Source organism: Lithobates pipiens, unplaced genomic scaffold (assembly GCF_037356315.1).
Source record: "Lithobates pipiens isolate NorthernLeopardFrog02 unplaced genomic scaffold, aLitPip1_a1.2 Scaffold_27, whole genome shotgun sequence".
In the NCBI taxonomy this organism is placed as follows: Eukaryota; Metazoa; Chordata; class Amphibia; order Anura; family Ranidae; genus Lithobates; species Lithobates pipiens.
Genome location: NW_027507788.1, coordinates 153,556,626 through 153,572,955, shown reverse-complemented (window position 1 = coordinate 153,572,955; position 16,330 = coordinate 153,556,626). Strand labels below are relative to the sequence as shown.

Here is a 16,330-nt window from a genome sequence, read left to right as displayed (position 1 = left end):
TCTTGTCCAAAACTGTTGCATACACACGGTCGGACTAAGTTGTTGAAAAATCCGATCTTTCAGAACGTGATGACGTAATTTCGTTACGATGGGACTACGTTCAGGCTAGTAGCCAATAGCTTTGATGTAGGAATTTGATCTGAGCATGCGTGGCACTTGGTCCGATCAAAATTCTCTACACATGATCGGAGTATGTCCGATCGAACCAGTTGGTCGGGAAATATTTCCAACATGTTGGAAAATTGGGTCAGACGGAATCAGTCCGATGCATACCACACACAGTCGGATTATCCGACAACACGGTCCGATAGGACACATTCCGACGGATTCTCCGACCGTGTGTACAAGGGCTTAGACTGCACAGTTGTTTTAGTTGTAAGCAGGGCTTGTTTTTCAGTGGGAACACAGTTCTAACACTGCATGTTTGCAATGGCAAAGGGTGCTGAGGGATCTATTGTTGCCCGTGGGGCCAGCTGTTGAGGGAGGGGGGTCTATTATTGCTGACTGTGGGGAGATATGTTGTTGCTACTGCTGTGAGTCTATTGTTGCAGGGAGAGGTATTTTGTTCCGGGTGGATCTATTGTTGCTAGGGGAAGGGGGGGTCTATTGATCCTGGCTGCAGATTAACTATTTTACTGCTTTTCTCGTTATCAAATTCCATTCTAATTACTTAGCACCACAAAATGATACTTGGTTCTGTATCCTTTAAAAGGGGTGGTACTGGGAGGTGGGAGCCAAGAAACATGCTCACAGGTGGGGAGAGGGGAGAAACTGGGGTGACTCAGAAAGGGGGAGTTCCTGCACCTATTCTTGGAGAAAAAAAAGCCTTGATTGTAAGACACCATCTATATATGACCATTTATTTATTTGCCTTAAATTGAGATTTAAGCTTATATACAGCACAACTGCATTTAAGAACATAGGAGATATCTCATACTCTAGAGGTTTGCAATCCCTGATCAAACCCAGCCAAATTAATAGGCCAATAGTAGAAATTCAAACACTGATCTTCTCCATGAGAGCCATACAAATCCAAAAGGAATCAGAAATAAAACTATTCCAATTAATCTTTACTCCTGAAATATATTAGTCATATGACACACATACATTCAATCTATTTAGGATCCAATAGGTTGAATGTGGGAGCAAAACATTTTTTTTTTTTTTTATAGGAAACCTACCAATAAATAGGGTAAAGAAACATTGTGCAGATATTGTTGCCGATATTATTAAAATGTTTAACTTCTGTCATTGGGTAGTGAAACAGACTGCCAAGTACATCCAGAAAAGAAACATTCACATGCACTATGGAATTGCACATACCTTCTGTTGGTCCGCATTGCTCCTTGATTTACATATGAGCTCCATGAAGGAGACAATCAACCCTAGAGCCAAGCCAATACCCAGGATAAGGAAGATGCCACCCAAAGTGTGAGGTTGTACGGGTACCCAACCTGTCTGGTCTTGTGTAGAGCAGGTGTTTTCCCACCACTTCTGACGCAGGTACTCCAGCTTTCCGGATTCAAACAGCTCCAAAATGGCGATAGTCAGAGGTCTGATCAGGGGAGAGTCTGAGAAAACATGACAGGTCTATATACACTACTGTACATCTTTTTATGCAACAGAAAATGTAAGACTCACATAGCAGGGTGTGATGATGATTTCTCTAACAGCACTGGCACAGTACCTCTTTTTAAAGAGCCAATTACATTATGCTTGAATTAGTAGAGTGGGCTGAAAATCACCATCACACTTTCTGTGATATTCTTTTGAGTTAAACTGGCCATAGATGAGTTGAAATTGGTTCAGTTCAGCAGGGACCTGTCCAAATTTCAGTCCATGTGTGTTGAATAAAAGTCAATCTTTAGATCAACTTCTGTTTCCTTTATCCACCTCAATTGCATTGATCAAGGGAGGATTCTACTATGGCTAGAAAATTGATGGAGCTGGTGAAAGATAGTGATCAAGCTTCAAATATTTTTTCATTTATTTATTATAATTATTTAAAAAGTGTCAATTTATGCAGCTCCTTACATTTTGTCTATTCACATCAATCCCTGCCCCCAAGGATCTTACAATTTAAGGGCCCTATGTTACATGCATACATGAAGTTACTAGGGCAAATTTAGACAGGAGCCAATTAACCTACCAACATGTATTTTTAACACCCAAGGGAAACCTAAGCAAGCACAGGGTTAACATGCACACTCCATGCAGATAATGTCCTGGTTGGGATTCAAACTGGGGAATTTAGTGCTGCAAGGCAGGATTGCTAATCACTAAACTATGAAAATAATATTTTAGGTGTTTTTAGATTTCGTTTTTTGGAGCAGGATAGGTTTAGAACCTCCACAACCTCTGTGGCCCAATCGGGAAAATGAGAAGAAGTTTCTACAAAGGGAAAAGTCCAAAATAAAAAACATTTCGTTTTTTTTTTTTTTATAGAGTTGGGAAAAGCTTGAGTCTCTGAGCATGTTTTATTGCTGTGTTTGTCCCTGTTGCAGAATATTCTCATGCGGTCACCAGGACAGGAAGTGACTGTTTGCAGTAAAAACATTTTTTAAAAAAGCAATAAAAAGCCTAACAAAGGATGTAACTCTTCCCCATTTTATCCAAAATGAAATAAGGCTTAGTTCACACTTACGAAACTTGGATGCAGGTTTCCCTACATCCAATAAGCATGGCAGGAGATTGTGACTGATTCTTAATTGACCTTGTTCACACATCTCTGGGGTGGCTGTGGAGCGGATTGCACAGGGGTCATCTGCGTCTTTGGCTCTGTTTCAGGTCCGAATTCAGGCAAAAATTTGGGCCTGATACATCCCTGAAATGGAAAACAGGAACGCACTGGACCCCTGCTGTGAGCCACATCTGCATTAGGTGTGAACCCAGCCTAAAAGTTACACTTTAATAAAAAAAATTTCAGTCATTTTTTTTTTTAATTAAAACCTAAAGGAACCTTAAGTTTAATTCAGCTAAATACACTAGAAGTGCATAAAAAAAACAAAAAGTGTTTAGAGAAATGCCTGTCATCTGCCAACATGTTATTTTTTTGACTGTTGGTGCAGATGCTGCTGGCTAGGAATCCTAATCCAGCAATCGGCTTCCCTGCATAGATTCAAACAGGAAAACCTTACTCAAGGTTCTATTTTTTAACTGAAGCCCTAATGAAAGGGGAGTTCCTTTGATCCCTCAAAACTTGTTGGCTGTCTTTTAACACAATATCAATAAATTAATTTGGACTCTTATGTTTTGGTCTGGCGCTCCTTCCATATACTGTATGCACATCTTTTTCTGGTAATCTGCCAACGTGTAACAGAGAAATACCCTTGCTGTCCGTAATGAAGTAGTAGTCTCCCTGCAGAGGTCTGACATTTTTTTAAATAAATGTAATTAATAATTTTGGTTCGATAAATCATTAATATGGGTTTAGTTTTGTACCTGCCAGAAACAGGTAAACATTACGGTACTTATTGGATATTATAGTTCTGTTACATTTGCAATAACACTACATGGTCAATGAAAAAAAAAAAAAAAAATGTACTGTAATCAAAGGTTCAGCATAACAGCCAGGAATCTAGGATTTGCAGAAGGTCAGGAATGGCAGCCCTCATGCTTCTCTCATAACAGCTCTACTATAAATTCTCTCACACAGAAATACCTAATTCTGCTGCGATGCCATATCCTCTGCCTCCAATCATTTCTGGGGCGCGAATAAGGTCACAGTGTTTGGCCACCACAAAGTCTTGGCTGATGGACTCTCCCAGAAAGGCATAGTTTGACTCTCGGACTCGCTGTACTCCTTCAGAAAAAGTTTTCACAAGCACACGGTCCTTCCTCTTGTCCATGTACTCATAGATCATTTGGAATGTTGGATTCTTAGAATTCTGCATTGGGGAGGCAAATATATGCACGAGAAATACAGTTATTGCCGTAAACAGACATGCAGAGTCATATGCATTACACAATAACTTAATCGACAGTAAAACGCAGGTGTCAAAAAGTCGTATTTGGGGAATGCTCAAACATTTGCATTCTCCTTTGGAATATGCAGTTGGTTTAGCCCACTTAAGTAATAATAATAATAATAATAAATTTTATTTATAATGCACTTTCCATCAAAAGACCTCAAAGTGCTACATAATTACAATAAAAACAAACAAACCGCTTAATTTACAAAACATTTGCTAAAAAGAAAAGTCTTCAACCCCTTTTTAAAATTTTCAGTAGACTGAGAAACCCTCAGACTATCAGGCAAAGCATTCCACAGACGTGGGGCAGCAGCACAAAAAGCCCTATCTCCCATGGTTTTCAACCTAGTTTTTGGAACCTCTAAACAATTCAAATTAGTTGAGCGAAGGGAACGCGGTAGATTTTGCAATCTAAGAAGTTCCTTAAGATAAGGTGGAGCTTGTCCATGTATGCATTGATGCACAAGAAGAGAGACCTTATACTCAATCCTTGTAGAGACCGGCAGCCAATGAAGAGATTTTAAAATTGGAGTGATATGCTCATGCTTCCGCACTCTCATTAGGATCCTCGCTGCAGAGTTTTGAACGTATTGCAACCTCTGCATGCTCTTTCTCGGAATCCCAATGAGAAGTGCGTTGCAATAATCCAGCCTGGAGGAGACAAAGGCATGAATCAATCTTTCAGCATCGGAAAAAGAAAGGATAGGACGAAGTTTAGAGATATTACGAAGGTGGTAGAAAGAAGTCTTGCATACTTGATTTATATGAGCTTCAAAAGTGAGTTGGGAATCCATTTTTACACCAAGATTAGTGACAACAGACGAAACTGGAATTTTAGAGCCTGAAAAGGCAATACTTGTTATCAGCGATGATTTAATCTGGTGAGATGTTCCAATCATAATAAACTCAGTTTTGGAGCTATTTAGTTGCAAGAAATGTTGTTCCATCCACTCCTTTATCTCCTCCAGACAGGCGGTAAGGACTGATAGGGGTGACTGCACTGAAGGAGTTTCAGCTGCAGCTTTTACATAAAGCTGTGTATCATCAGCATAACAATGGAAAGAAATATTATAACGATTTATAATATGGCCCAAGGGAGTAAGATATAGAATAAATAAAATCGGGCCAAGCACTGACCCTTGGGGAACTCCGCAGGTAACCATATGCGGTTTAGATTTAAAATGACCCAATGTAGTTTGTTCAATCCTATCTGTAAGATATGACTCGAACCAACTGAAGGCTAAATTTTTTAGTCCAACATTATCACGAAGACTATCTAAAAGAATGCCATGATCGACAGTGTCGAACGCAGCTGACAAATCCAACATAATAAGTAAAGACGGAGAACCGGCATCAGATGACATAAGAAGATCATTTGTAACCCGAACAAGAGCGGTCTCCGTACTATGAGCAAAACGAAAGCCTGATTGAAATTTTTCAAAAAGGCTGTTATGCTTGAGATGATCCTGAAGATGACTTGCAACTGCTTTCTCAAGTACCTTAGATAAAAAGGGAAGATTAGAAATAGGCCTATAATTAGAAAGGACTTCCGGATCAAAAGTGGATTTTTTAAGCAGTGGTCTAATAACAGCACTTTTTAAAATGGAAGGAACATGGCCAGTTCGAAAAGAGTAATTAACAACAGCAGTAATCAATGGACTTAAAACTAAAACATACGTTTTTACCAGTGGAGTTGGAAAAGGATCCAAGGAACAGGTTGTGGGCTTCATTCGCTTAACAATACCCTGTACCTCTTCCAATGACACCTCTGGTAAATGATCCATTTGTCGTGGCACAAAACAGTTTAAATGGACAGTTTGAGCCAAAGGACCAGACAGAGAGGAACGGATATGATCAATCTTGGATCTAAAAAAATCCATAAATTCATTACACCGCTCTTCCGAAATAGCAGTAGTCGATGGCGAATTTGGCTTAAGCAATTGATTTATAGTTGAAAAGAGCTGCTTAGAATTTCCTGAACTATTTTGTATAACTTTAGAATAGAACTGCGACCTAGCCTCCTTAAGGGACTGTGCATATAGATGTTGATGCTCCCGGTAAATTTGTTTATGGACAGTGAGGCCAGAGGCTCGAAAACGCCGTTCAAGAACCCGCCCCACTGCCTTCATCTTACGAAGCTCATCTGTATACCACGGGGCTGAGTGAGTAAAAGTAACAGCTCTCGTTTTAAGTGGGGCATAAAAGTCCAACAGACTGCTAAGCTGGCTATTATAATAAGCCACCGCATCATCAACAGAGCAAAATTGTGTAGATAGATGCTGAAAATCCATTGCCAAAAGTTCAGGATTTATATTTTTTAAGTTTCTAAAACAAATGTCCCGCTTGGGCTTATAACAACTGGATGATGATATCAAATCCATTGAAATAGCCATATGGTCTGACACACCTAGGTCATACACCTGCAAATTAGTCAAAGGAGCAAAATTCGTAATGACCAGATCCAAGGTATGCCCTCTAGTATGTGTGGGGACATCAACGAGTTGTTTTAAATTAAAACAATCCAGCAGCTGAAGAAATTCCGCTGCGGGATGGCACGAAGGGGTATCAACATGAATATTTAAATCTCCTAAAATAATAACATTTACATTTGATATACAAAAGGTTGTTAAAAGATTTGACAACTCAGCAGTAAATGATGAGCTAATTTTCGGTGGCCTATAAACAAGAATGAACAACACAGGGAAAGGAATTTTACATTTAAAAGCAAGACATTCAAATGACACTAAATCTGGTACTAATTGCAAAGATAGCTCCAAATGGCTGCGGTAGATAACTAGCAGGCCCCCACCTCGCCCTGTGCTACGGGCTATTTCAAGATAACTATACCCTTTAGGACAGCTCTCGTTTAAAGAAGAAAAAATATTTGGCTGATGCCAAGTCTCTGTAACGAACATAAAATCCAAACATTTATCCAGAATATGATCATGAATAAAACACGATTTGTTTGTGATAGATTGTGCATTTAAAAGTTCAATTTTGCTACTTGAAAACGCAACACATCTTCGCACCGGTCGCAACAGACTAAAATCGACCCCACGTTTCTCCTTCAACTCAGCAAGCGATGTTGCCATAGAAATGTTTAAACCACATAACTGATGATCACCAGCGCGCCGCTGACGCATGCGTGAAGTAACAGTTCGTATTGCTGACCAAAGAGTCGGGATGGTATGATTAGTCTGTGAACAAACAAACTTTCGCCGAGAGCTTCTATGGATATAACGTGGGCGGCGGAGTAGTCCCAGCTGTTTAATCACCGCAATACATGGTGGAGCCAAAAAACTGGTATAATTCATCAGCTGTTTAACTGAATAACTCAGACGTAATAATGGTACCAATGGCAGCATTTTAAAAGCACAAAATAAATATCCGTAGCACTAAAGTGCAATGCACGAAATGTCTATGAAGAAATACAAATAAAATACAATCAGGGTTATATTAATCTATACCCTGGATAGCTACCACATAGTGCAGGAGTTCATTTTAGGCCAAATACACTGTAGTCCTTCCAGAATTGCACTGTTCCCAGTTTATGTGAAAAATTGCAAAATACAGTAAGGAAAATGCAGAATTAAAAAAATATAATCCAAGTCCCCGCACCTGCTTACCAGCTTCCAAGTTCAAACAAGAGCAACAAAACTGTGTAGCCTAAGGGAGAGGACCTGCTCAGCCATTCAAACACTCTGCTACTCAGTTTCTCTGCCAGTGATAGTATTCAGCTGTTCCTCGTCACTCCATTTTCCTTCCACATCTCCAGATAGCTGATTTCAGCCGCTCGGCTGTTTGAATAATCGGCCGCTCGGCTCTTTGAATACTCGGCCGTTCGGCTGCCCGCCTGATCAATGGCTCTGGAATCGACTGGCCGGCCGCTCAGCTGGCAACAGATGTCATAGGGCTCCTCCTTCCTCGTCCTCCCCTCGTCCCCTCCTCGTCTCCAGCCCGACACAGGACACACAAGTGGAACACACAAGCGCTGGCTGGAACCCGCCCACCAAAGCGGAGAAACAACAGGGAGCGGAGAAGCGGCGAACAAGCAACAGGCCACGCCAGCGTCCTCTCCTTCCCTCTTCACCTCCAGACAGTCCTCTCCTTCCCTCTTCACCTAAGTGTTCAGACCTCTGATTCTGTAGGTGACTGGCAGGGTGTGAAAGCTCCACAGTGCCTTCAAGGTTTGAGAAATGGCATTACTTAAAAGACCCTTTCATCAGACTAACATACATATTTTTATAAGATTATATGTGCGTTTAATGTATTTTATGCATGTTATTTTCCTTTATAAAGCCTCCCTGTGTAGAAATCCAAAAGTCCTGATATTGCTGTTGGGTACTACTATCATCTTGAATGTGATGTCCGCAGCCTCATAGATGTCGCTCAAGTGATACTCTATAGCAGGGGTGCCCAACCAGTGGCCCCCCGGCGCCCTCCGATGTGGCCCGCCATGTCTTGCTCTGAGATGGCAGGTCAGCAAGCCCAGATCGCGGGTTCCCGACCTGCCATCTCCGAGCATTAGTGAGAAGAACAGAGCCGATGCTTCCTGTATAGCGCCGGCTCCTTCACAGGCGGAGTGATACCAAATGTACTCCGCCTGTGACAGGAAGCATCGGCTCTGCTCTCTACTGCAGCTGCATGCTTCTGTCACAATTATGCTTAGGGATGGCGGGTTGGGACACAGGAACCAACGATCTGGGACAGCAGCCACCAGTACCAGTCAGTAGTACACGCCAGCAGTACCAGGACCGACTATCCGTACCAGTCATCAGTACCAGCTAGCAGTATAAACCAGCAGTACCAGTACCAGCCAGAAGTACCAGTACCCGCCAGCAGTACCAGCCACCAGTATCAGCCAGCAGTACCAGTACCAGTCAGCAGTACCCACCGGCAGTACCAGCCAGCTGCAGGAATCTTGAGGAAGAAGTGAAGATTTAGGTCAGTTGAGGAACAGGTAAACAGCTGTGCATCAGTGTGAAACAGCCTTAGACCCCTTTCACATTATCGGTCAAATCGGGTCCGCCTGCCTATTTTTCGCAGGGCCCTTAGGGTAGATCGGACAGACTGCCTTAATCCATAAATCCCTCTAGTTGCCTAATTTGCAGACATTATACTTATTATCCAAAAAATGTGAACTTGCTTACAGAAAAACCTGAAAGTCAAACTTATGAAAAAAGGAAGGGCAAGTATGAGCAAAGAGGTTGTGCTACAATCTAAAAGAAATGTTGCACTGGTCATCTGGATTTTAGTAAAAGTTTTACAAATCTTGCCCCAAACAACAGCTTTGATTTCCCAATGAAACTGGAAAGAATGGACAACCTCTTAAAGACTCCCACCTTGCACAGCCAGGCACACAAATTTTCCACAGCACACTGTAGTCAGAAAACAGTACTTGCAGCTTTGTTTTTTTATTTTGTTAGGGGACCTTGAACTTGGATGGAGTTGAGGGTTATATGGGATGCCCACTTGATCAAACTCAGAACTCTTCAGGGACACAAAGTGTATACAGCCTGTATATACACTTCTCTTTCTACCTCCAGCTAAATCATGCTTGTAGAACAACAACTCCCAGGACCAGTAAATCTGGGTAAATGAATATCTGCTCTAAACTGAAACTAAAAAAAAAGAGAACAAGAAAAGCAGCCAGCACAATTTGTTGATTCATCAAACATAAATATAAAAAGTCCAAAGTGCAGCACTTGAGAGCCGGTTCACACAGGGGCGACACGACTTCCAGGATGACTTTGTGAGGCAACTTGGAGACGAATTGAACACGGCTTAGACACGACCTGGGGCACCTTACAACACGACTTTAAGTCGCCCCAGGCCAGGCGACTTTTGCCGTGGCCAATCAGAGAATGAGCTCTGAAGGTGGAACTCCACGCCAATTTTTTTTTTAAAAAATGGCATGGGTTTCCCCTCCGAGAGCATACCAGGCCCTTAGGTCTGGTATGGATTCTAAGGGGAACCCCTCCACCGAAACGCCCCCCCCCAGATCCATACCAGACCCTTATCCGAGCACGCTACCCGGCCGGCCAGGAAAGGGGGTGGGGACGAGCGAGCCCTCAACATGGGGGGGTGCCTTGGGGAAGGCGGCCCCCCCACCCTATGTGAATGAGTATGGGGTACAATGTACCCCTACCCATTCACCTGTGAAAAAAATGTACAAAAAAAACACAACACACAAGGGTTAAAATAGTTTATTGCACAGCTCCGGGGGTCTTCCGTCTTCGGGGGTCTTCTCGCTGGACTCCTCCGCTATCTTCTGCTAGCTTTTTTACTAGCGGAGGAGCCCAGCTTTCTTCTTCGCCGCTGCCCTCTTCTTCCGACTTCGGGGGTCTTGTCCCCCTCTTCGGGGGTCTTGTCCCCCTCTTCGGTTCTTCTTGGGCCACCGCGCCTTCTTCTAGCTCTTTTACAAGCACTGGCCCGGTCTTCTGTCGCCGTCTTCTGTTCTTCTCTTCTGATGTTGCCACGTCGCTGCCTCCGGTCACAATGGCAGGGACGCGGCGCGCGACGACTTATATAGGGACATCCCCGGAGGATGTCCCCGCCCATTATGATGTCACAGTCCCAGAGGATGTCCCTATATAAGTTGCCACACGCCGTGTCCTTGTCATTGTGACCGGAGGCAGCGTCGTGGCAACATCTGAAGAGAAGAACAGAAGACGGCGACAGTGCCGACTGAAGACCGGGCCACCACTTGTAAAAGAGCTAGAAGAAGGCGCAGTGGCCCGGCAAGAAGAACCGAAGAGGGGGACAAGACCCCCGAAGTTGGAAGAAGAGGGCAGCGGAGAAGAAGAAAGCCGGGCTCCTCTGCTAGTGAAAGAGCTAGCAGAAGATAGCGGAGGAGTCCAGCGAGAAGACCCCCGAAGACGGAAGACCCCCGGAGCTGTGCAATAAACTATTTCAACCCTTGTGTGTTGTGTTTTTTTTGTAAATTTTTTTTTTCACAGGTGAATTGATAGGGGTACATTGTACCCCATACGCATTCACATAGGGTGGGGGGGGCACCTTCCCCAAGGCACCCCCCCATGTTGAGGGCACGCGGCCTGGTACGGCTCAGGAGGGGGGGCGCTCGCTCGTCCCCACCCCCTTTCCTGGCCGGCCTGGGTAGCGTGCTCGGATAAGGGTCTGGTATGGATCTGGGGGGGGGCCCAAGCCGTTTTTTTCGGCGTAGGGGGGTTCCCCTTAGAATCCATACCAGACCTAAGGGCCTGGTATGCCCTCGGAGGGGGTACCCACGCCAATTTTTTTTCATAAATTTGGCGTGGGGTTCCCTCTTGAGAGCTGATAATTCTGTGAGAGTCGCCTCCGTATAGACGTAGATCTGACTTGGAGGCGACCTCCATTGAAATCAATGGGTACCAGTCGCCTACAAGCCGGATTGAAGTAGTACAGGAACCTTTTCTGAAGTCGGAGTGACTTCAGTAGTGTGCATTAAGACGGCTCTCATTCACTTACATTGATTTTTACATGTCGTCCGACCTGAGGCGACTAGGGGCGACCTGAAGTCAGATCTGAATCGCCCCTGTGTGAACCGGCTCTCATTAAAGCAAAATGTATAAATATACGTGATAGTCCATGTGGAAATCAATATAAGATAGAGATGATGTAGAGCCTCCACCAAGCCTCCACCATGCAAAGCAAAAGCACACCACACCCACATGCTATCAATGTGCTTACCAGAAAGATATGAAAACAAGCAATGTAATCATATGATGCAAGAGGTCAGTAATGGACTCAAATGGCACACACCAAACTTGATAGGCAGGTCATAGAAATATCCAGGTTCATCAATATCAGAAAGACATCAGGACTAACACAAGAGGATGGATGTATTATGCAATCACCAACAGGATATAAACCCAATAAGGATAAAAGCAACAATAGTAAAGCCCGTAGAGGTAAAACACACATTGTTTATTGTAGTCTATTTACAGGAAAAAAAGAACATTATGACATATAAAAACTATGCGGCTCACAGCGTGCTTGCATCGGCAAGCCTGACATGTTTCATCCTATGTGGATATCATCAGAGGCAGCTGGCAATGTTTAAAGGGTCTAACAAAGGCTCAGTTAGACTTGTAGCAAATGCCATTTGCAGGCAGGGACCACAGGCCCCTTTGTGTGGCAAAAAGAAGTCCCAGTGCTCAGCTGTCCTACTTCTGTGGCTATTGATCTCAGCACCACCTCTGCAGGCACTGCCAGCTCACCTGGCTGCAGCTGCCTCTTTCACTAGCCCTCCTGGCTAAGACTTCACAGTCCATCCAGACTGACTCTGCATCCATGCCAGACTGCTTGCACCCAGTTCTCTCAGGCATGCCTCTCTGACTGTATACTCACCAACTTCCTGGCTGTCTTCCTTCCTGGAGCTTTGCCCAGCAGTGTTCTCCTGCTGTCCTCAATCTTGCTTCCATGCCTCCAGGTCAAGACACCTTTGTGTGTCATTAAGAGAGTTGCTTTCGCACTTGAGCCCCAGCCCGAGGTCACCCCCCCCCCCCAGACTAGGGGGCACCTACAAGGGCCACTGACAATCTAAAACCCCATCTCCATCTTCCACCTGAACTTCACAGCTCATCTCCATCTTCCTTTTGAACTCCATTGCCCCATCTGGGCTGACCCTGAGTATTTGAGGGGGCCTACCCCCTGCCAACCCATCTGCTGGGGATTAGTCAGAGCCCTCATGAATACTGCAGGCAGCTCCTCCTTGCCTCCCCTCCCATTCTTCTGGAAGTTTCTAGTAAGCTTGAGAAGTAGGGGGGAGGTTTCTGAGTCATCCAGCCCTCCCTGAATCTCTGCCCAACCCAGGAAAAAGCAACACAGGCTTGGCTGCCAGCCAAGCCTGACAATTTACCTACTCTGTACAAAAAAAACTATTTACACCATGGATTGGCTTTCTGTATCACAGAGGTTTCTTTTTGCAGTACTTGTCAAGCTATTTCTAAATCTTTTACCTAGAAGGCTTGTCAGGACTCACCTTAAATAAATTTAAAGTGGAAGAGTTGCTCAATGTCCCAAAGTCAAGTTTATCTTGTTTCAGCAAATCCTCTACGGACTGAATATTTGGAGTTTGGTTGGTGTTGCTGTTAATGTATGAAGCAAAGCTTCCAATGTAGGCAGCCAGGAGAGTGATGGAAAACACCCACCAAATGACAGCGATGATCCGGGCAGATAAGGCTTTAGGCTGAGGTTCGGCACCTACAAAATTAAGTAGGAAAATCATGATCCCAGTTTAATAATAAAGTTTTCACAGCCAATAAGGAAAGCAAGATACAAAAAGCAGCTACAGGACCTATTTTGTTTTATCTGTCTTTCTAGGCCACCAACTAGCTGTAAATACACTTATACAAGGTATGTGTGTAGTATAATATGTTCACCATAGCTGCATTGGATCTACACATTCATGCAGCTGAGATTTCCAGACACAAAGTGCAAGTTGGATGAATCCAAAATATGTCTTAATATATCTCTGTTGGACTGTACATTCAGGCCATACAAATATGTATGGGAGTATGTGTTAGGTTGATACTTTATTTTAGACATCTTGTATTCATAAGGGATGGATGTTTTGGTATAGGGTAGACATTAAAGATAAAAAACTCTGTGCCACTTGTGAATAACGAATAATGCTGCTCCCCTCAAAAGAGTGTGCTGTTCCTATAGAATGTGACTGTTAGATAGGGGGCGCTTTACTAAATTGGAAAATGAACTAACTACCGAATGACAATAAATATAAAAACAAATCAATAGTGTCTTATATACACGCTGTCACCCTAGATATTAATATACATCATCCCCTTTAGAATCCCATCACAGTGTTGATAATATCAATCAAATTGGGAGAACTGCAGAAGATGGGGACAGTAAGAGAATGGAAGAGATGTGGAATAAAATTTATCGCCCAGCTATACCAAGATGGTGCCCTGAAAACCTTTCAGGAACTGAGAGACTATTTTAATCTACAAAATAAATCCTTCTATTAGTATATGCAGGTAAGGCACGCACTGGAGGAGCAGTTTAGAGGGAGGACTTTAAAATGGAGCACAATCCCAGCTCTTCAAAAAACAATTAATGCAGAAACAGGGAAAGGTTTAATTTAGAAAATATACCCACATATAAACAAGGGGAGAATGGGAGGGATAGAGACCCCTATGTACAAGAGGAAGTGGGAAAAAGATGTGGGAGATATCTCCGAAATACAATGGAATAGAATTCTTGAACTGGCTCCGTTGGTATCACTCCCTCCCTCTCAGAGGATGTCACATCTGTTCTTATTATATAGAACTTATTATACTCCTCGTAAACTTTTTCAATTTGGCCGACGGCCGGACGCAAGCTGCCCCCGATGCGGGGACATGGAGAGAGACATGATTCCCATGTTTTGGAGATGCCCGAAGTTGATCCGCTACTGGACGGAGGTGACAGGAACCATTGATCGGGTGTTTGGATCCTCCACCAGGATGGAGGCAAAGTATTGTCTGCTGGGATTAGTTGAAGAAGTTGGAAACCCAGGAAGCGGTGGTTCGGAGATGCCTATTTCAGGCAAGGAAACTGATTGCCCTAAGATGGTTGTCGGTGTCGCCTCCGTCCGGTAGAGAATTGTTAAAGAGAAAGTGTTATATATAAAACAAGGAACTTTACAGAAATATGACAAGATGTGGAAACCTTGGTGGCAAGCCAGAGGGATTGATATGTGAATAATAATAGTGTGGAAAAATATTTTAACAATGAAAAGTGACCCAATAGGAATTAAAGTAAGAGGGCAAATGAAGAGGATGGAAGTGTGCTAGAATGGGGGTGAGAGGGAAGTGTGATAGAGTAGGAATCTAGATTAAATGGAACATCAGATAGGATGGCCCCCATGATACCAATCCCTTCTTAGGCCACCCAAGATATGAACAATTCTTTTTTTTTTTTTGTTATATTCTTATCTGATAAGGCGATGGGAGGGAGGGGGACTGAGGGGATGTTTAATTATGATGTATTTTGTAATCAAAATAAATATATTTAATAAAGAAAGTTTAAAAAAAAAAGATAACATCAAACAAACCAAATAGGTGAATTAATTAATTAATCAAAACAATAATCGTGAATAAATTAGGGTAGACATTGTCTTCTGATTTGATGACATTAGTTAACAAATGGGTTGTGGGTAGGACAATAGGGTGCAGGTATCTGGAAAGTGCAGACAAACTATGTACAGTGGATTGTCTCAATCTTAAGGTTGTAGTGCGTAATTCATGCCTTGGTGGATCCCCCAGAGGGAGAACTATGGGAGCAGCATAGATAGTAAGCTGTTCTGCTTCCCTAATTATGCCTAATAGATCCAGAGAGAGCTAGATTCCTTCACTGGAATTATAACTTATAATTCATCCCTACAAATACTCTGCACTCTGGGCAATGGAGCAAATACTGCTCACACTTTCCCCAGTAGCGATTCCGCCCTGATGGAAGGGTAATTTTACTGCTTGCTGGTAAAGATTCAGTCTCTGGCCTTCTCCCTACTCCTAGCCATGACATTCCTACCATGGTGGTACAGTAGGTTGTAGTGTCTTGTAAATTGTGGATAATGGTTTGGGCAATGTCTCCTGACGGAGAAGCAGCTCCATATTTGATTGATACAGAGTCAGGGGAGAACCCTGAACTGTGCTCTGTAGGCATGGCGGAGCTGCAGGAACCGGAAGAGATAAACATTAGGCAAATCAAATGTACGCCATTCTCGCAAATGTGATGCAAACATCGGATGCCCTTCGACCTCAAGGGCAACTGCTGCGTTGGAGACATCCGATACAAGCCAATTGTGTGTATGGGTAAGTATTGCGGCAATGAAATAGAAAAAGAAGTCAGGGCATGCCAGGCCCTCATGGGTCCAAGGTCGTTGAAGAATAGATAATCTGAAACAGGGAGGAGCGGGGTGAGAGCCCCACAGAAAGCTTGATATGTGAAAATTTAATCTCTTGAAGATTACCTTGGGTATCCATATCGGAGAATGGTGCACTATATAAAGAAGAGAGGGAAGTAGCTTAATTTTTATCAAATTGATCCTTCCAATTAATGTAAGGGGAATGCTGGCCCATGTTTTTAGCCTACTTTGGAAAATTTGTAAGAGAGGAAGAAGGTTAAGCTTACAGAAGCCCTGGACTCCAGGGGAAATCTGAATACCCATATTTCTAGCTCTCAGCCCGTTGCAGTGGAAGTGACAGGTCTGCTAACTGTGCAGCATCCGGGTCCACTGGCAGTATCTGGGACTTGCCCCAGTTTACCATAAGTCCTGACATGTCAGCAAAGCGTGAATGGCGCTCCAACGCTGGCTGGAGGGAGGGTCCCGGATCCCAAAGGAAGAGAATGATGTC

General features: G+C 43.4%; 1 protein-coding gene across 1 annotated transcript in view; it reads right to left on the bottom strand.

Annotated features, from left to right (window-relative positions):
* LOC143934237 (putative glutamate receptor) overlaps positions 1-16,330 on the bottom strand; it is a 92,631-nt gene that overhangs the window by 8,869 nt on the left and 67,432 nt on the right. The window contains exons 8-10 of the mRNA XM_077457677.1: positions 12,955-13,175; positions 3,662-3,887; positions 1,324-1,571 (exon numbers count right to left, since the gene is read on the bottom strand). Of these exons, the coding sequence (XP_077313803.1) occupies positions 1,324-1,571; positions 3,662-3,887; positions 12,955-13,175 (695 nt within the window). The remainder of the gene's footprint in view (positions 1-1,323; positions 1,572-3,661; positions 3,888-12,954; positions 13,176-16,330) is intronic.